At 42.9% G+C, this 25,658-nt stretch overlaps 1 protein-coding gene across 1 annotated transcript in view; it reads right to left on the bottom strand.

The window, feature by feature from the left end:
- LOC107224482 (vacuolar protein sorting-associated protein 8 homolog) overlaps positions 1 to 25,658 on the bottom strand; it is a 165,528-nt gene that overhangs the window by 48,373 nt on the left and 91,497 nt on the right. The window contains exon 8 of the mRNA XM_046732629.1: positions 19,906 to 20,355. Within this exon, the coding sequence (XP_046588585.1) occupies positions 19,906 to 20,355 (450 nt within the window). The remainder of the gene's footprint in view (positions 1 to 19,905; positions 20,356 to 25,658) is intronic.

Genomic DNA, 25,658 nt, shown 5'->3' with positions numbered 1-25,658 from the left:
TCTGCAAAATTCAATTCGGTACAGTGAAGAGGCAGGAAAAATAAAATTATATTTTATTAATCGATAGCCACTCGTCGATGATGTCAATTCAGTCCGTAATATTGCAGTTTCAAAGTATAGTTACGATGCCCTGATTTATGCGCTATGTACTATTTCCCACCAACTGAAACAACCTGCTAATCTATAAGTAGGAATCTTGGAAATGCAGATCAGTAGAAACATCAAATTTGTGTCGACATTTCGGCCCCAGATTTGGGCCCTTCTTAGGAAATTTCTTTGTCATAGCATCTACAGAAAATATCAAACAAACAATTGCACTTTTGTTGGTGGTAACTTATCTTAAAGATTTTCACCCGTAATAAGTTTCACTTAAATGTCACCCAGCTTTTATACGTCTTGCGTAAGATTAAAAAAGTTAGTGTGATTCACGATGTTGCACATTTTAAGGATTAAGCAGTTCCAATAACGCGGTTCTTGATCTAAAATTTTGGCATTATCGTAATCGAACGAGTGATCAAATTGTAAAGCGTGTTTTACTAAATCTGTACAATGGTCTTCGTCGTCTTTGATGTTCTTCTTATATTCATTTAGTCTCATAGTGAGGTGGCAATTGGTTTGACCAATATATGACTTTTTACAAACATTGCAGGAGATCTCATGAACAATGTTCGAATGCTTATCTTTAGGGAAATTGCTTTTACCGAAATCAAACAAAGAGCGCAAGTCATTCAAGCTCTTTCCCACGAATTGTGCATTGTATTTTTTGAACGTGTGATTTAAAGATTGAAATAAACCAGCTACATAAGGAATAGAAATAGAAAAAATAGAAAGTTTTATCCCTCTATCGACCGAATTCTTGGTGGTTCAAATATTGTAGGACCTAGACCGGTAAGAGTTATAATTTAAATATCTGTGCGACCAAGTGGCTTTTTGATACCAGTTTGTTTTGATAGTAGATGAACTATCGATGATAATAACATCTAGAAAATTAATTTTGAAATCCGACTCCGAATCGCAGCTGAATTGTAATCTTGTGTGGTAGCTATTAAAAGTTTGTAACAATAGTGAAAGAGCATTTTTGAGAATAGCTGTAAGAATATCATCAAGATATTAGTAGTAAAAAGGTAGCATAAAAGACAACTTTGTAAAACAATGTGATTCCAGATAATCAATAACGAAGTCAGCCAAAATCGGAGAGAGTGGTGACCCCATGGGTAAGCCAAAAGTTGGTGAGAAAATGATGTTATTGAATATGAAGACAGCAATATCAAAATACAAATTCAGCGCCTTAGTGGGCTAATCTGAAGGTATACTAACATTTGGAGAAATGGCTTGCCACCACTTTTCAATAGAATCTCTTGCCAGGTCTAAAAGCCCGTTGCTAGTAAACAGAGCGGCAACATCCAAAGAGACTAGAATGTAATCGCGAGGCAGGAAATATCCTCTGATCGAATCTACTAAAGTATTACTAATTTTAATGTAAGGTTTCGGAGTGACTGGAGCAGATTTTAGCTACATATTCAACATTTTGGGTAACTTATATGTCGGACTGTTATTAAATGAAACAATTATCTTCACCGGATAACCAATTTTGTGAACTTTTGGTAAACCATATGTCCTAACTGATACACTATTGTTTACATTGATATTACGTTTTTGGTTTTCAGCGATAATTTGGCTCTTGTGCCAATTATTGGCTAGGGTAGTCACCCAGAGTTGTGAGGTATACGTTGGGCCATGTTTCACTGTTTTGTACGAATTACTATCTGAAAGTTGAGCTAATATTTTATTCTTGTAGTCTTCCAAGGTAATACAAACAATCGTATTGTCCTTATCGGCTTTTGAAAACAATAATTCTGAGTGTGATAGGCCAAATTCTTTTGTTGCGTTACTAGCGCTAGAGTTAAAATGGTCAGTGTTACAAGGGTTATGTTTAAAGTTGAGAATCTTATTTGCAAAGTCTATCCTCGCTTGGTTACGGACTTCAGAAGATAACAGACTGATGTTTGATTCGAAGTCAGCAGTAGGAATACAAGGCCGGTTCTGAGCCAAGGTTCCGGTTACCGACACTTACCGAAATCTTCCCCAGACTCAAACCATTCTCCGTGATGACGTCACAGTCTACCGTCCCGACCGAAAGTCAAAATCGCGCTACCTCTTTACCGACCAAAGGTCCAGTCTTACCAACAATTTTATCAGCCGAAGATCACAATCGTGCTGCTTTACCGACAATTTTATCGATCGAAGGTCAAAATCGTACTGCCTTACAGATAATTTTATCGACTGAAAGTGTAAATTACGCTGCCTTACTATTAATCGCACTGTCATCCTTCACTACCGATGGTCGAGGTACAGTGAAGGAAGTGAACTTTTTACCAACCGGGATATCGGAAACCACCATACATTCTTGTTCCCACGATACGGATACCGGTGTAATATAAAACATTCCACAATTAATAATGGTTCTGAGAATTGTTTTTTACTAACTCGGATGCCGGTGTGTGATGTCAACCAGCCGACATTCTCTTCCCACAATATGGCTGCTGGTGCGATATCAACTACTACACATTCTTATCCAACGATATCAACCACGTGACATTCTAACTTCGTAAATTGAGAACTATTTGTGACCTCTGATGTGTAACGTCGGACAGATTAACTACAGTTCCCCTTAGGTTTCTCAAATCAAGCAACTGTTTCGAAATTTCTCTCTGAATAACTAAGGTGAGGGTGTGAAATTAATTCATAAATAATAAAAAAAAGCTTTATTGAAAAAATTTCTACGTTAGAGTAGAAATTTCTTCATAACGTTAGTACAATAATAATAATGATATGTTTCATTCAACAGTATCGCAACCAGGATGATATTTTCGCCAGGAATGCGGAATCGTTTTTGTAGATGCTTCTGCGCACTAACATAAATCGCTGACCATTCCCAGCCGTACAGCATGATGATTCAGTAACTAAGTTTAAAGTAATACGACGTTTCGAGCTGCGCAGTATGCATTGGGTTTTGTATGCTCATCACATCGCACAGCTACAGACGAAAGTTTTTGCAAGGTTTGAAGCGATGGACAGCCTAAGGTCCAGCAAATCGATGATTTGAACTTTGGGGACAATTTTAAGCAACCAATTTCGTTTTTCGTCCCCCTTCACATATACCGTGCGAGTTTCGCACAGCTCATATTCAATTATCTATTCAACTTTTGCGAACGGTATATTTCCACAACTCTAAAGTAGACCATAAAAATTGCGTTGCAACCATGAGTTTTGGCTTTTACATTTAACGTATAGACAATCCTATTCGTGAGGCAGCTTGAAGAGAAACGTCGAAGGTTGTGCCTCCGAGTAAATTGAAATTATAGCTAATTCTTTCAACGTGAAGGTGTTATCGCAAAGTCTATGAAAGTCTTGTACGTCGACGATGAGCTTCATCTTTGAACTATGCGAGGTGATGGTAATGGGTCAGCTTTTATACCAACTTTTTTACCCCACCACTGAGTAGGTCATATTCGACAATACGACCGTAAATAATCATGCAATACGCCGATGTTTCAGCGGGAAAGTTAGCATTAACTTCAAATTCAAGACGTATGTCAACAGGTTCGTACTTCTAAGATTCGTTGCGTATGGAACAGTCGATAACGAATGAGGGGACGTCTCGAAGAAATTCACTCTTTGTCAGCAACGGTTCGGGGTTCTTGTCGTAGTAGGTAGCTTGGAAGTTTGCGTACATCTCGTACAGGAGCACGTACAGATGATGACTCATGTTCAGGTTCAGGTTACCGTACGGATAAGATTATGAGTTTGAAAGAGCTCGACGTCCGGGATATTGCAATGATCGAAATGACTTGCGTTCTTGCCGGTCTTGTTCTTTCGACTTGTTTGGAAACCCAAAATGACGTATCAAGGTTTTTCAAGCTGAGTGGAAGTTTTCACAGATCAAACATGTTTCGATGTTGTGGGGAATATGGGATATTCATACAATTCCCAACTGCGGAAGCTCATCAAAATAGGCGAATCTGTCTGGATTAAATTTAGTAGGTTAACTTTTTTCTGAATCACTAGTTTCAAATACGGTATTAGACAAACGACTGTATTGATCATGATTTTGAATTCCTCCTCTTCATTCTGCATGATTCCGTTAACGTCAGTTTTTGATCTCGTCAAAATTAACTCATGTTTAGCGTTGACAACGATCTTGCGGTAGTCTTCAGCGAAACCCAATATCATGCTGAGCGGTATCACTACGTCAAAATTACCCTCGGCATCGGTTGATTTTTTCTTCTCTTTTATATCAAGACATCCAGCGTTCTACATCAGCCAAGTCTGACCAGGGTACAGGGAAGTGTAACCCTTCATGAGACTGGTCAAGCCAACGTTCTTGCTTCTATCAATCTCAACCGCATTAATTTCATAGCGAATTTCTTTAAATAAATGACGGATGGCGTTGTTTATGAGCTGTGTGTTTACAGTAGCTGTACCATCAGGTTTGAGGAGTCGTCCATGGATAGGTACCGAACTTTTGCTGGGTAATATAATCCTGATGCTGAGCAGTGATTCGAATTTCATCGCTGTTGTTAACAGTTGACGAGGTGTAAGGTTTGTGAGCGTAAATCTCGTAATGCGCAACGGATTCGTCAAAGACCGAGATAGCGTAGATTCAACCGAGTGTCATTACTTGATATCACCATTTTCTGGAATATATTTTCTTCTTCTTGGAGAGCTTTCGTCATTCGATTTAGTAAAAAAAGCCGTAAACAAGTCCTTCAAATCCAGAACGATTTTATCACTAAATTTCGTTTTAACCCAACGAACACTGCTGACTCTGTACTCGAAGTAGGCACAAGGTCTGAAGCTCTTTTCAACGGCAGAAACGTCTCTAGCCGCGCGATGTCGTTCAGTTTTGAGAAATCCATGATCGTCACTGTTAATTCGTATTTGCTCAAAAATCTCTTGTGAGTTGATTTAGTTGACTTCTAATTTGCAGTAGATGTTTACCTTCTTCAATGTTCTTGATGAATAGTTCTATTCACTTCTTGGTTTCGCGTTGTTGTTGCAGAGTACTTTTCATTTACAGGAAGAACAGCTTTAGACTAGCGTTGAAGTTTTCACTTTTGACTTTTATAACGTTCCCCTACCACATGCATTTGAAATTTGGTCGGGGAAAAAATATTACGTGGTTGATATCGTGGAAAAAAGAATGTGAGGTGGTTGATATCAAACCGGCATCCGGGTGAGTGGATTAATTTTGGAATTTCACGTGGTTAATATCGTGGGAAAAGAATGTGGGGTGGTTGATATCACCCGGCATCCGGGTAAGTAAAAAGCAATTCTCAGAACCATTAATTTTTGAATGTCATGTGGTTGATATCTTTGGATAAAAATGTGGGATAGTTGATATCACACCCGCAGCAATATCGTGGGAAAAGAATGTGGGCTGGTTGACATCACACACCGGCATCCGAGTTAGTAAAAAACAATTCTCAGAACCATTATTAATTGTAGAATGTTTGATATCACACCGATATCCGTATCGTGGGAAAAAGAATATATGGTAGTTACCGACATCGTGGTTGGTGAAAATATTTTGACCATCGATCGATAAAATTGTCGGTAAAACAGCGCGATTTTGATCTCCGGTTGAGAAAATTCTTGGTAGGACTGGACCTTTGGTCGGCAAAGAGGTAGCGCGATTTTGAGCTTCGGTCAGTACGGTAGACGGTAACGTCATCACGGCGAAGAGTTTAAGCCTGGGGAAGATATCGGTAAATGTCGATAACAGGAATCTTGGCCTTCAGTATCGGCCTTGTATTTCTACTATCAGCAATTAAATTCGTCGACGTGATAAGGTTTTTCTTGAAAGGGATCCCATGACGTGGGCCTAAACTCAGCACATCTATCATTATATCGGGAATATTTTGAACTTGCTGACCGTTGGAGGATAAATAATAGGCAATTTCCGTCGAGTAACGGTCGATTGAAAAGACCCTTTTGTTAAGCAATATTTTATTTGCGACATTTCGATCGGGCTGCAGCCGATTATCTTCAGGCTACTACAAACAAAATGAAAACAAGAAATTTCTCTAGACAGTTGTTTCATTTTTTTGAGGTTCCTATGTACTTATAAAACTAGTTTTAATTTGTAATGATATGAGAACACATGCATTTTTGAACATATGTCTGCCCCGACATTTTAAAGGTTATGTGGAAACTGATATGCACAATTGCTAATATGAAATAAAAATACAAAAATACAAGGCAAGATTTACAAAAAAATTATTTGCAAGAAAAGGATCAAGTATTATCATTTAGATGTTAAGAGATTTAACTTATAATATAGTGACATTCCTTAAGCATGTTATTGACGCTTGGCCGGTTAGTGAGGAAATGGGGATACATTGATATATATTGATTACCGATAATCGCCATCACTTCTATCGATAGTCGAAATATGGAATGTCAATTTAATATGGATGCATCTTAAGAGTTAAGTGGGATTTATAAATATCGAATGATATCAGTATATAAGAGCAATATTACTGTTTTTGCTGATATGAACCATCTCTTTTATGCATCGCTTATACCAGTTTGGTTCTGTTGTTAGAACAGTTGTATTGTTGAAATCGAAAGTGTCTGCGATTGAAGCGCGGGCCTAAAAATATAGATATAGCGCGCGTTATAGCTACGCGAGCGACGCTCTCGGGCGAGCGGTCGACGTCGGCAACCGAGCCGAGTCGCAACGAAAAGGTTCAGTTCTCTACGAAACATTGTAGCAAACACACACTCCTTTATGTACTTTAAGATTTTATTGTTAAATTAAAGATTTTTTCATGCCAATGGTGTCGAACTCCTTTTCAATCCCAACATTGGTCCTTCGAGCCGAATTGAAGAGAAAAAAATCTATGGTAGTGATTACAGTCCACGAAAAATAAAGTGCAAAAAACATCGAGAAGCAAGAGTTTTTTCAAGACAAACATGGCTGACATCGCGAGCCTTCGAAAGCAACGCGGAACCGTGAAAGCGAAAATGACACGACTCAGGTCGAAGATTGACCAAACACAAGACAACGAAATAAATCGAGAGGCCACCGAAGTATTTCTAGCAAGATTGGACGACATTCGAATCGAAGACGAGGCAGTCCACCTCGCGATTGCGCTCCACGGCTACGACGAGGCGAGACCGACAGGCGCGGACACTTCGGAAGAATCGGATTTCGAAGAAAAATATTTCAAGCTGAAAATAAAGCTAAAGCAATGGTTGAGCAGACTGCCAGCACAACAATCCAACGTACAAACATCGTCAGCAAGTGACGAAACGTTGAATCGTATACTGCAGCAGCAAGGTGAGTTTTTGCGACAATTAAGCATGAGATCCAGCGAGGCAAGTTTTCAAGGTGGCGCATCGCAACCGTCGACGAGTGGCAGCAGCGACGCTGTTACTAGGCTGGTCGAGCAGCAAACAGCGCTGCTACGTCGTTTCACGGAAGCTAGCGGCGCAAATCAAGAATCCAATGTCAAACTGCCAGTTGTCAAGCTGCCGACATTCGACGGCCGAACCGAAGAGTGAAAGCACTTTTGCGAGACATACACGTCGCTCATACATTTGAACGAGAGCATTCCAAACATTCAAAAATTCCAATATCTCGTCACATCATTATCGGGTGTCGCGGCAAAAATAATCGAGTCGATCGAACTGACGGGAGGAAATTACGAAATCGCGTGGGACCTCCTCAAGAAGCGGTTCGACGATCCAAGAGCCATCAAGAAAAAGCATATTCAGTGTCTATTTGCAATGCCGAAAGTGGAAAAGGAATCCGCAACTGCGATTCGTAACCTCATCGATTACGCGTTGAAGCATTTGCGAGTGTTAAAATCGTTGAAATTACCGACAGAGACGTGGGACGAGCTCGTCATTCACATGATCGAAACAAAGCTCGACATGGCAACGTTACGCGCGTGGGAACAAGAAGGCAACACGGCTGACGCAAGGTTGAATACGCTGACGGATTTCCTCGAAGCGAAGTGCCAAATGTTGGAGCGGATCGAAGCGAGGACGAAGGAGAAAGAAATTTCGAAGAAAGTCGAGCCCGACAAACAAAAAACGAAGACGCGAAATCAAACGAAAACCGAGGAAAGTGAGAGACGAGTTTCACTAGCCACGTCAACCGATGCGGGAAAATGCTATCTGTGTCGCGGTGATCATTTCCTTTATCATTGCGAAAATTTCCTGGCAATGTCGATCGAGGATCGAGTCAAGGAAATCCGTCGATTGAAGCTCTCTATAAATTGCCTTCGCAACGATCACTTCGTGAAAACTTGCAAGATGGGATCTTGCCGAGAATGCTCGGGAAGGCACAACACGCTGTGTCATCGTCCGACTGTCAACAAGGCGGAGCAGAAGAACGAGGCAAGCGACCAGCCCCAAGGTCAAAGCTCGAGCGACGCTGCGAGCAACAACGTAGTCGTTCATCATGCGGCGAATGGGCTTTCAAGGAGACACGTGCTCATGGCAACGGCTGTGGTCAACGGGAAGCATCTCAACGGTTCCATCGTTCCCTTACGTATCCTTCTCGATAGCGCCAGTGAAGCGCATTTTATCACGCAATCGGCGTGCACAAAATTAGGTGTAAGACGCGATCGAACCTCGGAAATTGTCACAGGTCTGAGCGAGATAGAGAGCGTTGTGAGCGAAAGTTACGAGGTTACGTTGCAATCGAGATATTTGAAATTTGGCGTAATCGTACGTAGCTTTGTCGTGCCGAAAATCACAAAAAGTTTGCCGTCATTCGAGATAGATGCAAGCGCGCTAAAAATCCCGGCGAATATAAAGCTCGCGGATTCAGAATTTTTCAAAGGACGCGTGATCGATATCCTCATCGGAGCAGAGTTTTTCGTTGATTTGCTGGACGAGGGAAGAATTAGTCTCGGGGAAAATCAGCCGGTATTGCAAAACACAAAATTGGGTTGGATAATTGGTGGAAATATCGGTCGCTCGCCGCGGATGACGCTAGTTTGCAATCGCGAGAAAATAATCACTTTGACGTGCTCGCTCAAACCATGCGAGGCGCTCGATCAAACATTAAAGAAATTTTGGGAAATTGAAAATGTCCAGACCGTCGCGAATCAAACTCCATCCGAGGAGGCGCGTGCAAGCGAGGAGTTTTTCGAACGAACAACGACGCACGACAAAACTGGTCGTTTTATAGTTCGTCTTCCATTTATCGAAAATCCCGACGTTCTAGGCGAATCGCGAGAAACAGCAAATAAACGTTTGACACAACTCGAGCGTCGTTTCAAGGGCAACGAAGTATTGCACGAAAGATACGTAGAATTCATGCGCGACTGTGTGGACAGCGGTCACATGTCGCCGGCGTCGGATCGAGCTAATGATCGTGGCCGTCCGAAAATCTATCTGCCGCATCACGGCGTAATGAAAGAATCGAGCACAAGCACGAAGCTTCGCGCGGTCTTCGACGCGTCGAGCAAAACAAGCTCAGGAAAATCACTCAATAAAATCCTGTGAGTAGGACCGACAATACAAAGCAGTTTGTTCGATGTAGTAATGCGATTTCGATTTTATAATGTTGCGTTAACCGGCGACATTCGTCAAATGTACCGACAGGTGCTCGTGCACCCCGACGATCGCGATTGTCAACGAATATTGTGGCGTTTTTCCACCGACGAACCGGTCCAAGACTTTCGATTAAACACTGTAACCTACGGCCAGACTAGCTCCGCATATTTAGCCATTCGATGTATTCTTAAGTTAGCGGAGGAAGCGAAACCTCATTTTCCGACAGCGTCACGAGTCATACTTGAACAAACTTACGTAGACGATATACTCGCCGGCGCATCCGACGTCGAGGGTGCTGCCGCGCTACTCGAGCAAATCACGACTGTACTGAGAGGGGGCGGCTTCCACGCGCACAAATGGTGCTCCGATCGTCATGAAGCTCTGGAGCAAGTACCGTCGCACCTCAAGGAAGACACGTCGAAGCTTAACATCGACGCGAACGATGTAATCCAAACGCTCGGGCTCGAATGGAGACCGATCGACGACGAATTTCAATTCTGCGTCCAAGAAACGAAGCCAGCTATCACGAAACCCGAAGTTTTGTCTGCAATTAGCAAGTTTTTCGACCCGCTCGGTCTGATTGGCCCCATAATCACAACGGCAAAATTAATAATGCAGGAAACCTGGCGATCAGATCGAAGCTGGGACGAGCCTCTGCCACCAAGATTCATCGAGAAATAGGAGAAGTTCCGAAGCGAGCTGAACGAGGTTAAAACGCTCTCGATCCCGAGGCGCGTAATTCCATACCAAGACGCTACAAAAATCTATTTGCAAGGGTTTTGCGACGCCTCCGAGGTCGCATACGGCGCGTGCGTCTACGTCCAGGCCAAAGACGAGACCGGAAATACTTCATCGAGGCTGCTGTGCTCCAAGTCCCGCGTAGCCCCCCTCAAGCCGACCACGATTCCGCGATTAGAGTTGTGCAGCGCGGTTTTGTTAGCGCATTTTATAGCCAACGTCCGACGAGAGCTACGAATAAAAGTCGACGGCGTTCAGGCATGGTCTGATTCACACGTTGCACTCTGGTGGATACGCGGCGACGTATCGCGATGGAAGCCGTTCGTGGCCAATCGAGTAAACGAAATCATCGAAGTGTTGCCCGCAGAACATTGGAGACACGTCAGGGGCGCGGAGAACCCTGCCGATTTAATCTCTCGCGGCACGACTCCGCAACAGCTCAAAGAATCAAAATTATGGTGGTTCGGCCCGCAGTGGTTACTAGACAGAGACTCACCGATATCAAACGACTCGCATTCTCAAGAAACCGAGCCGACAGACGAAATTTTGGGGAAGCTCCAAGTTGAAGAGCGTAAGAAGTTTCAAACATGCGCTCTCGTCAAGGACGACAATTCGCTGTTGGAACAAATAATCGCCAAGTTCTCGTCGTTGACAAAAATCGAACGCGTTCTCGCGTATTGCCTGCGATTCGTGAGGAATGTCAAGAATCCTCGCGCCGAGCGCAAGCTGTCAACTTTGTCGGTCGCCGAAATACAAGAAGCGCACATTCGACTGATGCAACACGTACAAGGGAAAGATTTTCGCAACGAGATAACCGACCTCAAGAAGAATCGCGACTTGAAGACATCCAGCAAGATCTTGCAGTTGCAACCGTTCCTCGACGATCGCGGAGTGCTCAGGGTGGGCGGCAGACTGCAATACTCGTCGTGGAAATTAGAACGCAAGCATCCGATAATTTTACCAGCAGGAACGCGACTCTCGAAATTATTGTTCGAGAGAGAACATCGCCAGTTGCTGCATGCCGGCCAGCAGCTATTACTGTCTACTGTAAGGGAGAAGTATTGGCCTCTCAGAGGGCGCGATTTGGCGAGACAGGTTTGTCACGAATGTATACGCTGCGCCAGAAACTATCCCCAAGAACTTAAACAGCTGATGGGACCGTTGCCGAGCGACCGAGTTCGTCCGAGTCGTCCATTCACCGTCACCGGCATCGACTTCGCCGGCCCAATCGTCACGCTCATAAACAAAGGACGAGGACGCAAAACCAACAAGTCCTACGTCGCGTTGTTCGTTTGTTTTGCGACGAAAGCCGTGCACTTGGAGGCTACGAGCGAACTTATATCGGCAGCATTCCTCGCAACTCTTCGACTATTCATTGGACGCCGCGGACGACCACAGCGAATCTACAGCGACAATGCTACGAATTTTGTCGGAGCAAAAAACGAATTGGATGAGATTCGCCAATTCCTCAGAGCGCAAATTGAGAATAACTTCGGCGATGTCCTGGTCAACGAAGGGATCGACTGGAATTTTATTCCCCCTCGATCTCCACACATGGGCGGATTGTGGGAAGCGGGAGTAAAGTCTTGCAAATACCATTTGAAGCGAGTAATGGGTAATGTTTTGTTCACCTTCGAAGAGTTGTCCACGGTGCTCGTGCAGATAAAAGCTTGCCTGAATTCCGGGCCAATCACGGCCTTGTCCGACGATCCATCAGATCTTCAGCCTCTAACACCCGCACATATCTTGGTGGGAGGACCGCTGACTAGCCTCGAAGACATCGACTTGTCAGATGTTGCACTGAATCGGTTGGAGCGCTGGCAGCTCGCACAGCGAGTTTCGCGAGATTTTTGGAAACGGTGGGCGGCCGAGTACCTCACCAGTTTGCAAGGGAAAACGAAATGGAAGACAGAACAAGGAAACCTCAAAATCAACGATTTGGTTTTGCTCCGAGATGAAAATCTGCCTCCTCTGCAATGGAAGCTGGGAGGAGTATCGGAGTTGCACCCAGGCCACGACGGCCTCGTACGAGTTGTCTCCATTCGAACCGACCACGGAAATTTCAAGCGAGCGATTGCAAAATTGTGCAAGTTGCCCCTCTCGTCAGTCGACGATGAAAAAATTAGCGATGCTAATTTGGTGGGCGATATGTCTGCGATTGAAGCGCGGGCCTAAACATATAGATATAGCGCGCGTTATAGCTAAGCGAGCGACGCTCTCGGGCGAGCGGTCGACGTCGGCAACCGAGCCGAGTCGCAACGAAAAGGTTCAGTTCTCTACGAAACATTGTAGCAAACACACACTCCTTTATGTACTTTAAGATTTTATTGTTAAATTAAAGATATTTTCATGCCAATGGTGTCGAACTCCTTTTCAATCATAACAGAAAGTATGTCCTAAATTTAAACTGTGAGAGGCTCAGTGTTGCCAGATGGTTCAGGTAGCTTCCCCCTAGGCAATTTCTTTTTCCCCCTAAGAATCCCCTAAATACCCCCACCCTTACTCCGTCAGAGGATTGTGCCGATTGTGCCAACCCAGCGGCTGGATGTTGGGTTGTTTTGGGTTCAGGTTTGGGTTGGGTTGTATCTGGTTGGGTTGGGTTGTGTTAGGTTCAGGTTTGGGTTGAGTTGTATCTGGTTGTGTTGGGTTATTTTGGGTTCAGGCATACGGCTAGCAACCTCGCTTGCTCGATTTGCCAAAAAAAAACGGGAATTTGGCTTCCCCTAAAAAATACCCCAAACATTTTTTCCCCCTAAATGCCCCCTAACGTTTCCAAAAAACCCCTAAGTCTAGGGGGAAACCCCCTGATCTGGCAACACTGGAGAGGCTGATGCGCAACTATCAAGGTCATGATTTCTAATTCTAATTCTGATAATGTTTGTAGTAGCCTGAAGATGATCGGATGCAGCCCGATCGAAATGTCGCAAATAAAATATGGCTTAAGAAAAATGTTTTTTCAATTGACCGTTACTCAACGAAAATTACCTATATTGGGAATTGCAGTGTCTATTAAGTTCATCATCCATTTTGCGTTATCTATTTGTATTTACTTCTCTTTTTCAAGGATAAAAGATTGCCAATTTTTTTTATATTAGAACGTTTAATTTCACGAAATTCACCTTCGAGACGGACATTCTGAGACTTGAAAAACTTGCGCGCCGTTACCTCCGGCAATATTCTACAGAAGGAGTTATACAGATCAGTTGAAATTCTTTAAAGTTAGACAATAGTAGAGTGTGCATCACTAATTTCCAAATGTAAGATACTTACGTTCAAATTTGTGCAAATTTAGCCTGAACTTATGCTTGTATGTGAATGAATTAAAACAATAGGATTAATTTTTGGACTTCCGTTTCCATTTTGAATGTGAGTGGCAGGTGTGCGAAATAGTGTGAGTGAAAAGGCAAGAATTTAGCAGGATAGCAAAGGTGAGGAGAAAAGGAAATAGGGCAGAGAAGGAGCGGGGAAGACATAGACGGGAGGTCGGGTGAAGGGAATAGGGAGGCAGGAATAGAAGGGAAGGGCAGTTGAAAAAGAAAGAAGGGGGAGAGTTTTGAGGTTAGGCAGAAAGAGCCGGAGAACGGCAACGATTCGGATAAGATAAGAATAGGCGGTGACATCTAGGGAGTAAGAAGGGGGATAGAGTAGAGACAGGTAGGCGGCGGATAGATAAGGTAGGGAGCGGTGACGGAGAGAAAGAATATGAATAACGTGGGTGGCCAAAAAGAAGGGGCGAACGGGGAAGAGGGGGAGAAAAAGAAAGGTAGGCCGGGGACAGTAGCAGCGTTAGGGAGGGATAGGAGGCATAGCCTGGGATCAACGGCGACGGTGCTAGACTTATGAGGAGGACGATGTAGACGAGATGCAGGAGAGAGAAAGAGTATTTGGGAAAAGCAGGAAAGTGCACCGGTCGCCGGAGGGTAAGACAGGGGAGGAAGGGAAGGCAAAGGGAAGGGGTATACAGGATATGCTAAGGTTGATTAGGGAAGAGCTAAAGATAGGTCTAGAGGAGGTCAAAGGGCAGGGAAGGGGGATCAGGGAAGAAATGGAAAAGATTAAAGGCGAAATGACTAGAAGGGAAGAGCAGTGGGAAGTAGAGAGGGGGGAGATGAAGGAAATGATAAGGGGTCTAGGTAAAAGACTAGAAGTGGTAGAAGAGCGGAGAGGGGGGGGAGATAGAAAGGGTAAAAGAGAGGCTGATAGAATTAGAAAAGAAGAGTGCAGAAGGCGGGGGGGAAAGGCAGGTACAGGGGAATGCGGAAGTGGCGCAGGTAACAATAGATAGGTTAAAAGAGATGGAGTGGGCCATAGAGAGGAAAGAAAGGGAAGAAAGAAGGGGAAATATAGTAGTGAGAGGAGCGAGACTAGAGAAGGGAAGAGAAAAGGAAGGGTTGAAAAAGATTTTGCAGCTGATAGGGGTGGAGGTCGAGGTAAAGGATATGTGGGTGGTAGGCGCGAAAAAGGGGGGAGAAAAGGGGATATGGATAGCAAGACTTGGAAATAGGGAGCAAAAGAGGCAGGTAATGGGAAGAAAAAGCCTCCTCAAAGGGAGGGAGGAGAGAATAGACGAGGATCTCACCTGGGCAGAGAGGAGAATGAAATGGAAGTTGAGGGAGATAGCAGCTATTGAGGAAAGAAGGGGAAACAGAGTAAGAATAGGGTATGCAAAAATCTGGATAGAAGGGAAAATGTGGAAGTGGGATGAGATAGGAGAGGTGCTTAGGGACGGTACAGGGAGAGCGAGGGAAAAGGGGCAAAGGGAGGGGAGGGGAAAAGCAGGGGAAAGCGATAGAGAAAGGTCAGCAAGCGAGGAAAGACAAGAGGGAAGTATGGAAGCACAGGGAAGGGTACGTAGGGAAAGGCAGTCGGAGGAATGGGTAGTGGGGGGACAGAGGCAGGTGGGGAGGGAGATAAGGAGAAGAGAGAGGGGAGTAGGCGAGACAGAAAGGGAGGGGTGGAAAGTAGCTTTTTGGAATGTGGCGGGGCTCGCGAGAAAGGATGAAGATTTCTGGAGGGGGCTAGGGGAGTGGGATGTAATATTTCTAATGGAGACATGGATAGAAAAGAAAGGGTGGGAAAGGATTAGAAATAAGTTGCCAGTAGGGTATAAATGGGAAGTGCAGTATGCGGTTCGAAAAAATAGGAAGGGAAGAGCAATAGGCGGAATGCTGTCAGGGGTAAGAAGGGAGATAGTAAGTGGGGAGGGAGGGAGGGAAGAGGTAAAAGAGGGCATGATAACAAGGAAAATAAGTGTAAGGGCGGAAAAATGGGTAGTAGTAGGAATATACGTAAATGGGGATCTAAAAGAGAAGATAGGGGAATTGAAGCAGCGGGCAGAAGAGATAGAGGGAGGGGTAAAAGTGCTAGTGGGGGGGTGATCTTAATGCCAGGACAGGGCAGTAGGGGGGAGGATGCTGGGGAGAAGGAGAGGAGGAGAGAAGGAGTAGGAAATCAAAGGACAGGAAAATAAACTCGGAAGGTAGGCAGCTGGTGCAATTTTTAGATGAGACAGGATGGGCAATAATGAACGGGAACATAGAGGGGGATGAGGAGGGGGAATTTACGTATGTAGGAAGGGCGGGGGTGACGGTGATAGACTACGCTATAGGAGACATCGAGGTAAGGGATAGGGTCAAAAGGATAGAGATTAGGGATAGGGTTGACTCGGATCATCACCCGGTAATAGTGTGGTTGAGAGGGGCAGTGGCTAGGACAAGGAAGGGAAAAAGAGTAGGGGGAACTAGTAGAGGAGACTGGACGGAGGAGGGTAGGATGAGGTTTAGAACAGAAGTCAAATGGGAGGGGATAGGAGAAGTGGGTGTAGGTAAAGAGATAGAGAAAAGAATAAGGGAGTTTAGACGAGCCTTAGATGTAGGAGGGAGGGGGAGGGAAGCGAAAAAGGGATGGTGGGATGAGGAATGTAGGCGAAAAAAAGCGGAAGTTAGGCAGAGTCTAAGGAAATGGAGAAAGGGGGAGGGGGAAGGGGACGCGTATAGAAAGGAAAGAAGGGAATATAATAGGCTATGCGAGGAGAGGAAAAAGAAAGAAAATGAGGGATTCATAAAAGAAGCAGCGGAAGCAAGGACAGAAAGCAAGGTATGGGAGATAGTCAATAGGGAAAGAAAGAAGTGGAAGAGGGTGAATGAAGAAATAGGAGATCAGGAGTGGAGGGAGTATTTCATGGGATTATTAGGCGGGGTAGAAAGCAAGGTAACAGAAGGCGGGGAGACGGTAAATAGGAAGGGGGACGGGGAAGGGGAGCTGCAGAGGGAAGAGATTAAAAAGGTGATAGGAAAGCTGAGGGATGGAAAGGCACCAGGGGGGGATGGAATAGTTAGCGAGGTATGGAGGTATGGGGGGGAAGAAATAGAGCAGTGGATATGGAAAACATGTAACAGAGTTTGGGTGGGGGAGGGCTGGCCAGAGGATTGGAGGGAGGGATTGATAGCGCCGATAGTTATGAAGGGGGAGGGGAAAAGGGTAGAAGAGTATAGGGGGGTGACTTTGATGCCAACTCTATATAAGGTGTATGCGATGGCATTAGCGGATAGGTTAGAAAGAGAGGTAGAGGAAAAGGGCTTGATACCGCAAAACCAAACGGGTTTTAGAAAAGGCATGGGTACAATTGACAATATATATGTACTTAATTATTTAATCAATAGGCAGGTGGGAAAGGATAAGGGAAAGATGGTGGCGTTTTTTGTGGACCTGAAAGCGGCTTTCGATTCAGTGAACAGGAAGGTGCTGTGGGAGACTATGGAAAGGAGAGGGGTGAGGGAAGGGCTAAGGGTAAGGATAGAGGAAATTTACAAGGAAACAAAGAGTCGAGTGAGGAGCGGGGGAAAGGTAGGAGAGGCGTTCTGGACAGCGAGGGGGGTAAGGCAGGGATGTCCGCTCAGTCCGCATGTGTTCAACCTGCTGCTGGCGGACTTAGAAGAGGAAATGGGGAGAGGGAGAAGGGTTGGGGGGGTGGAGTTAGCCGGCGGCAGGGTATGCACGTTAGCTTATGCGGATGATATAGTGTTACTAGCGGAAAGTGAAGAGGAAATGGAGGTAATGATTAGGAAGTTAGAAAGGTATATGGATAGGAAAAGGCTGACGGTAAATGTAGGGAAATCAAAGATTATGAGATTTAGGAAAGGAGGCAGTAGAAGGAAAAACATAGATTGGAGATGGAAAGGGAAAAAGATAGAGGAGGTGAAAGAGTTCAGCTGTCTAGTGTATAGAGTAAAGTGCAATGGGGGACAGGAAGCACAGGTGAAAGAGAGAGTACGGAAGGCAGGGGTAGTAATGAGGCAGGTATGGGGAATAGGAAAAAGAAGGTTTGGGAGGGATTGGGAAAAAAGGATTTGGTTATTTGACTGGCTAGTATGGACGGTAATAGAGTATGCATCGGAGATATGGGGGTGGAGGGAGTGGAGGGCGGTCGAGGCGGTACAGGATAGATTTTTGAGATGGACATTAGGAGTGAATGGGAGAACACCGGGATATCTAGTAAGGGAGGAACTACAGAGGGAGAAGCTAAGGATTAGGGCAGGGAGAAGGGCATGGAATTTTGAAAGGAAGCTGGAGAGAGGGGAGGGTAGCGAGTTAGCTAGGAGATGCTGGGAAGAGATAAGGGACAAGGCAAAAGCTGGGAGGCAGGGATCGAGGTGGGAAAGAGAAAGGGAAAGTTTCTTTGCGGAAAGGGGAGCAGAAAGTAGAGAGGTAGTCGCGAGAAGGGAGAGGGGCGAGATGGAGTTTAGGGAAATAGAGGAGAGAGAGAGGGAAGAACAGAGAAAAGAGAGGTGGGAGAAAATAAGGGAATCGAGGTACAACAGATGGTACAGGCTAGTGAAAGGAGAAGGGATACCAGGATATCTGGGAAAGGGATGGGGAGAAAGCAGGTGGATAAGGGTGGCAAGATTTAGATTAGGAAGCGAGATGAAGGAGGCAAGGTACTGGGAAGAAGAGGAAAAGAGAAGGTGTAGGGTGTGCGGGGGGGAGGAGGAAACATGGGAGCACGTATGGGAAAGGTGCGTAGGCTGGGATAGAAGGGAGGAAAGCTGGCAGGAGGTGGTGAGGGAGATGTTGGTGAGGAGGGGGTGGGAGAAGTCTGGATGAGAGAATTGGAAAGGATCAGGGATGTACAAGAGAATGAAAGAGTGAGAGATGAATGGGAAATGGAAGTCGATTAGGATAAGGATGATTTAGGAAATAGAATAAGGTAAAATAGGATAAGGTTAAGTAAAGATAAGGATAAAAAATAAGAAAAGGATAAGAGGGAAAGTAAGGGAATGGCAAGGCAATGGCACAGGGCACAGGCAATTAGAAATTAAGTAAGGATAAGGTAGGAAGTAAGAATAGGGTAACAATAGGTTAAGAAAACACGTAAAAATATTGTAAAGGAAGAGGAAAAGGAAAGTCCTTGTAACCCCAAGGGGATCAATAAATATTACATACATACATACAATAGGATTAATTTTAGAGAACATAAAACGGGTAGGCAAAAGACCTAATTTCTTATATGTTAGTAAAAATATCTTTTGATTCTTCAACCTTGATAATCTCCTTCAAGTAGAAGCCCAAAGTCTCAGAAGTTTAGTCGTCGGCACTCCGTAGACCAAGGATACATCATGAAAGAAACCCATAGTTCTCAGCAATTATTCACCACGTTTCATATGAACGATTTTTTTTAGTAATAATATGGCCGGTAGTTAATAATATGGCACGTTAACTATCTTCCCTTTCGGTCAATCGATCTATATCCGTATACATAAGGTTAGCGTACTTCTGTTCCTTTTAAATGAATTTCTAATTGCAGTCTAACTCTATCTGTCATTCTCACGAAACATGTATATTAGGGTGTCCGTTATTTACCAAGTTGGCTTTTTTCACTTGGTATATGTATATATATTGTTACAGTGATGGTGTGAAAAGCGGAGTTTAGACTAGTGTGTTCGTGCCGTCCAATTCAACTATATTATATTGTTCAGTGATGATGATTGCATAAAACAAAACACATGCGGTCATAGTCTGAACTTAAGGTTAGTAATTTATATGTGTACTCGGTTATATACCCTGAACTTCGAAACATTATTACTTGCTCGATGTTTTCTTTAATCGCTATAACATATAAAATGTCTTAATGAGTATCCAAATCTGGAGCTGAAACGTCGACAAAAATTTGATGTTTCTACTGGCCTGCATTTTCAAGATTCCTACTCGAATAATTCATCAAGTCACGAAAAAAATCGTACAGCCCGCTAATCTTTCGAAGCATTCCCCTTCCCCCTGTTTCATTCTAGCATTGCCGTTCCACCAATTTCATTCGCCGTCCTGTGCGTTAACTTTGTGCAGTAAGCTATTCTTATATTAAGCTCATGTGCGAATTTCACGTTGACTATACACTAATTTATATTGTACATCAAGATGGGGACATAAAATATTGCACAGTTGGCAGTCACTACTGTAGAGTGCGACTGTATTTTGTGCTTAATCTCAAAATAGTAAATGGTTTCAGTGTACGATGAAATCGAAAAAAGTGCCAACATTTGTTTCATCCACTGAGTAGAACCTAATTATGCTCTTTTGATTGTAGTCTATATTTACTTGATGTATGTCCAAACAATCAACGTCAAGCAAGACGATGATGGCCTGTAATGAATCCAATCGTTCTTCTTGTTCATACAAGGTCACTAATTGTTGAGAGATAAGTGGCGGTAATCGTGGAGCCAGACTTCCATTCAACAGTGGGCCCTCAAGTGCTCGTAAATAGCTTCCTCTAAATTCGTCTGTTTCGCATACAAGTTCCCACAGTTTGCCAAATAATAAGTCGGTATTTTCTAATTGTATGCAGAAATTCACGCAGCTTTCCACCACTTCTGCGCAGTTCTCGACGGAGCAGTGATTTAAGTCATCCATGTACTGAATTAAAACATCACAGACCTTGTCACGGGCAATCTGCTTACGGCGTTGCTTGGAACCACACAAACCTACGACAGCTTGTCCTTTGTCCTGATAAAAAGAAAGCCCCAAGGCAAGGGCTTCTGGGAAACGCCGCTAAAATTTAAAAATTAAATTTCAAATAGTGTAACATGGTAATTTTGGTGAGTATGGAAATGTAAGTATTAACCATATGGTAACTGAATGCCGATCGGGGTTATAATGAGATTTTCGTAGAATAATAATTGAACAAATTTATTTAATTATTGATGTTTTCTTTCGCTTATTTACCTCATTATTATAATAATATCACTGTGCGCTGTACTTGCTTCGACTTTGCCGCTACGCGGGTCACTCTTTCATAGTTGACGTGGCCTAACTTATTCTCATCTTCAGGATGACACAATAACCTTCCGCATTTTTACCGGATTTTTTCAATATATTATACATAATTTTTGAGTGTTTAATTGATACGTTATATGATTCTTCATCTATAACGTAATTTTCGAATTTTTGCCAATAACGTATTACGTGTGCCACAATTTCTAATCATTCCTTCCCGTGTCTCCATCGTGTATTTGAATTTTTTTTTCACAACTTTTCACAATAATGAACTAAGCGAGAGCTGTTAATATGAGCTGTCAATACCCTCTGGCTGTCACCTAAGCAGTAATTTCAGGCACATGGTTAAATTTGTTTTATGCCCTTACCATACATGTTTGAGAATATTTCAGGACGGACTTTACTCGGGAAAATATTTGTAAACAAACAGAACAAGTGAGAACAATCATTTGAAGATTAAGGGCCTTAGGAATGTTCCTCAAGTGGCCTGGAAGGTGTCTGGGCATCGAGGACTCAGGATTACAAATCTTACAGTCCTCTGATGGCCTAGCAAAAATTACGGGGCAAGTGCGTCGGAGCAGCCTCAAAATGCACTCCTTCTGGGTTCCTTAGGCGACGCCTCTCCGCCACAGCCAAAGAGCTTCACAGAGCCCTTCGAACCCCTCGAATAAGAAAGTTCCCTTAGAGTTCGCTTCCAGCTACCCTCGTCTTCGGGCACCCTCCTCCAGAAGAACCATTTCCATCACCGGTCTTTCCTTTACCAGGCATATTTGAAATGAATAGCTTTGTCAGTTTGACGCAACTTATTCCATACATACATATTCTTTCACTTTCAAACTCTTCCCGTCAATCCCGAATCCTTATCACAATTTCTACTTTCATACAGTACTATCTTTAAATTTCTAACACCATACCTAATAAAGCCTTCGAGGCTTCAGCTGTCAGATTCTATGTAATTTATGGTTTCTGAGATGAAATCACGTTGAAGAACTTTTTTTTGTTTTTTTTTCCACTGACCGACTAATCAATTAGGAAAACACGCCTGATTGGTCAACTGCAAAGTTCGCGTTGTGCGGTTGCAGTTCTGATGTAAATGGGGACACCCTGTAATGAAGCAATTAGCATCAGGTTGGGTTAAACCTGATGTAATAAACTGTAGTGTCTACGAAACGTCAGCAAAATATCGTTCTCCAACGCGGCTAATTTATTTATCTCAAAACCATTTTTATAGTATAGGGAAAATAGATATATGTCAACGCTATATAGTATTTCATTTGGCAAGGAGATTGTAAATCAAAATGCACACAAAATACAAATTCGGGTACAGGTGATAAAAGAAATTAGAGTCGATGTGGTCAGGGCGGTTGAGTCACGAAAAGATTAAAAACTACTGACTTTCAAGGCCATACAGGTGAGGACTGGATACATGTATTCTACAATCTCTACAACCCTATAGGATAAAAACGAATATTACTGACTAATTTATATCAATATTTTCATACATGCGTATGTATGTAAAAAAATGATGGATTAAAAATAATTAGAAAGCTATGTTTTTAATATCATCAGCCACAGAATATTCAAAACTCGAATGCTTAATAACGTGCACCACAGCAGAGGAAATGTGGGACAAGTTAGTTACCATCCACGAGAAGAAACCGGAATCGAACAAGCTGATGTTTCAAAATTTGAATGAGTGCCAGATGTCATCGAATAAAAAAGTGATGCTATATGTATATGGCACAACTTTAGAATATGGCTCGACAGCGCGCAGACATCGGAGAAAAAGTATCCGACTCGGCTGTAATGGCAAAGATACTTGAAAGCCTACCCAGTAAATTTAGTGCGCTCATAACGGCCTGGGACAGCGTAGTCCCAGAGTATCAGATATCGATGCTGCAAAAACGGCTCATAAGACAGAACAATCGTCTATGACAAGATGATGCTGGAGCTAGTGTACTAGCCGTCATGACATTAGCTAAAAGGAAAAAGGTAAGGATTCGAACAAGAGATCATTAGAAAGGAAGCCTACAAGAATCGTGTGCTACTATTGTAAGAGAAAGGATTACATCAAATGAAAATGTCGGAGGAGAATCCGAGACGAGAAAGAAATGGGGAAATCTGTTACGTTGGTAACAAGAACCTCTGCTAGAACAGCAGAGAGCGTTGATAAAGGTGAAATAACGAAATAAAATATACCGATTGGTGAGCTTCAATACCTGCTCAGATTGGAACAGAAGGAAGGCCTGGCTTATCGATACTGAAGCTTCTCGACATATCACATTCAGAAAAGAATGGTTAAGTGATTACCGTTAGAGTGCACGCGACATGGTGACTCTTGGAAACAACGATGTGTGTGCAATTCAAGGTTGTGGCGCAGTAAAAATCAAGTCTCATAAACAATAAGTGAGAAGACAGAATATTGCAAAATGTATTGTATGTGCCAAAACTAAATAAAAATCTGTTTCCGTGGGTGAATATACGAAAAAGGGTTTGAAGCAAAATTTAGTGATGAATACATTAAAATACTATCCGAAGGAAAACTAATCGCTTAGAGGGTCAGGCAAGAAAACAATGTATATAGGATGTTTATCAAAGTGATAACGAACAGTGAAGCGAACGCGGTAGCAAGTGATATAAAAGGCATAAAAGCCTAACAAACGTGCGGGCACTTAACTGAATGATAGATAGTGGACTTGTTCCAAGCGTGAAGTGTACGGCAAATGACAGTTACTTTTGTAAGGTCTGTCAACTTATAGGCAAAGTACATAGAATATTGTTTAGCAAAACTGAAATTCGTGAATCGACATACAGTACCTCGGAAATTCTTTCACAGTGACGTGTATGGACCAATGGAGGTTGGATCACTTGGCGAAGCAAAATATTTTGTCATATTCATCGACAATAATTTAGGGTGCTTCCGCACGGTGTACTTTATAATACACAAATCAGAAGTGTTCGATCGATTCAAGGATTTTGAATTTAGCACCTGGTGGTGACAAATTAGTACAACCCATCAAGAGACCAAAAGCCGACAACGGGAGGGAGTATATTAATCAACAGATGATGCAGTACCTGGCAAGCAAAGGGAAATAGTTGGAAAATACAGCTCCATATAGAGGAGATCGGAGCACGACGGACCGTTCAAAAAATGTGCTAAAAAATAATAATTTCTTTTAATATTGCGTTATTGTTGAAGTTTTGTTAAGCATATATTAAATGAAAGTATGCAACATTCTTTTAAGACGAACAAAAAATTATTTAAAGATTTTTTAAAAATGATATTTTTGGTAAAGGCCATTTGCTGCGAAATATAAATTTTTTTCATCATACATATTAATAGAGATAAATGATTTATTTCATGCAAGTGAATGAAAGGATGCCCAATTACTTGTAAATAAAAAAAAAAAAATGCAAAATTTTTGGAGGGGGTCCATCGAGCTCCGATTTTTTTTTTTTTCAACTATGGCTTATTATTTTGAAAATAATGATGCATTTGTTCGAAATAGATCAAAACAACTTGTACCCAGTGCTCAAAAGTCACAAAAAATAATTAACGGTTTAGGATGTCCGTCGTGCACGAGAGAGAGAGAGAGAGAGAGAGAGAGAGAGAGAGAGAGAGAGAGAGAGAGAGAGAGAGAGAGAGAGAGAGAGAGAGAGGAGGGGGGGGGGGGGGGGAGAGAGAGAGGGGGGGGGGGAGAGAGAGGGGGGGGGGAGAGAGAGAGAGAGAGGGGGGGAGAGAGAGAGAGAGAGAGAGAGAGAGAGAGAGAGAGAGAGAGAGAGAGAGAGAGAGAGAGAGAGAGAGAGAGAGAGAGAGAGAGAGAGAGAGAGAGAGAGAGAGAGAGAGAGAGAGAGAGAGAGAGAGTCTTATTCCGGTAGGAAGTACAAGTTCAATGCTTTACGCGGCAAGACTTCGAAAGTCTATGTGAACGGAAGCAATAAACACATCACGTATATGTACTGAACATGTCAACTCAGGATATTACGCAGTTCGAGATCTGGATGAAGAAGAGACCAAGTACAAAACATATGCGAATGTTCAGGTCAGTGGCGTACAAACTCATGCCAACTCAACTACGAACAAAACTAGATCCGAAGGAAAAGAACGTAATATTTGTTGGATATCAGAATGACTCGACAAACTATAAAATAAGATCCTGAAACTTGATGAGTGACGTAAGCAGGAGATGTAGTTTTCAATGACAGCGAAATCACTCAATAATCCCTATCAAAATTGAAGGAACAATGCCACTTGATCAAGTGAAAAAAGAAAATAATCAAGCTGAAGAAAATGAGCAAGAAGAATTTCAAGTTGCCCAAGAAAACGAAGAGTACAAGCCTATCGAACAAAATGATGTTCAAGGTGATGAGCGGGCTGGGGCAAGACATAGTCAGATGGTGGATTGAAACATGAAACAACTCAGAGATTGGTCAGCAATTCGATTACTTGCGAGATGCCAAGTAAATCTTTACACCAGGCAACAGAGATTTTTACCTGACAAAAATATTACCAGGATACCGATTGTGCTATCACAGCGAATACAGTCCATACCTATATTCTGTTATGTTTTCGACTCGCAACTCTCATTTATTAATTTGCTATAAACATTTAAAAGCATTAAAATCGCTGTTTTTTTTTTTTTTGTTTTTCATGTGTAAAATCAAAAATAATGAAGAAATATTGATGCTTTGAACAGACGAATTGTAGAGAATCAAAATGCGAAAAAAATTAGCGCTGGAACGATTCCATTGCATTATCATTAACGGAGAAACGCCAGAATACCGAAAAATCAGCATTTTTTCAAAAATCATCAATGCCGCTATTTTTTGAGTTATAACGTGAAGGTGCGGATATTGAACAAATTGAAGCCTGCGTACCCCGGAATGGAGAAAGGGCCGAGAAGGAGACGGCTTGCGAACTAACTCTAACTAGCAACGCTCGTAAGTCAGTCAATCAATCAACACACCGTTAACGCGACGTGCTAGGTCTTCCAAGTCAAGGACTGTCAAATGGTGTGTGAGTGAAGCGTGCCACCAAGGATAATATTTTTCAATTTTACCACCTGCATTGGGATTAT

The sequence above is a fragment of the Neodiprion lecontei genome, chromosome 1, assembly GCF_021901455.1.
Source record: "Neodiprion lecontei isolate iyNeoLeco1 chromosome 1, iyNeoLeco1.1, whole genome shotgun sequence".
Taxonomy (NCBI): domain Eukaryota; kingdom Metazoa; phylum Arthropoda; class Insecta; order Hymenoptera; family Diprionidae; genus Neodiprion; species Neodiprion lecontei.
Note: the sequence above shows the minus strand (reverse complement) of the source record. Positions and strands in the feature narration are given on the sequence as shown.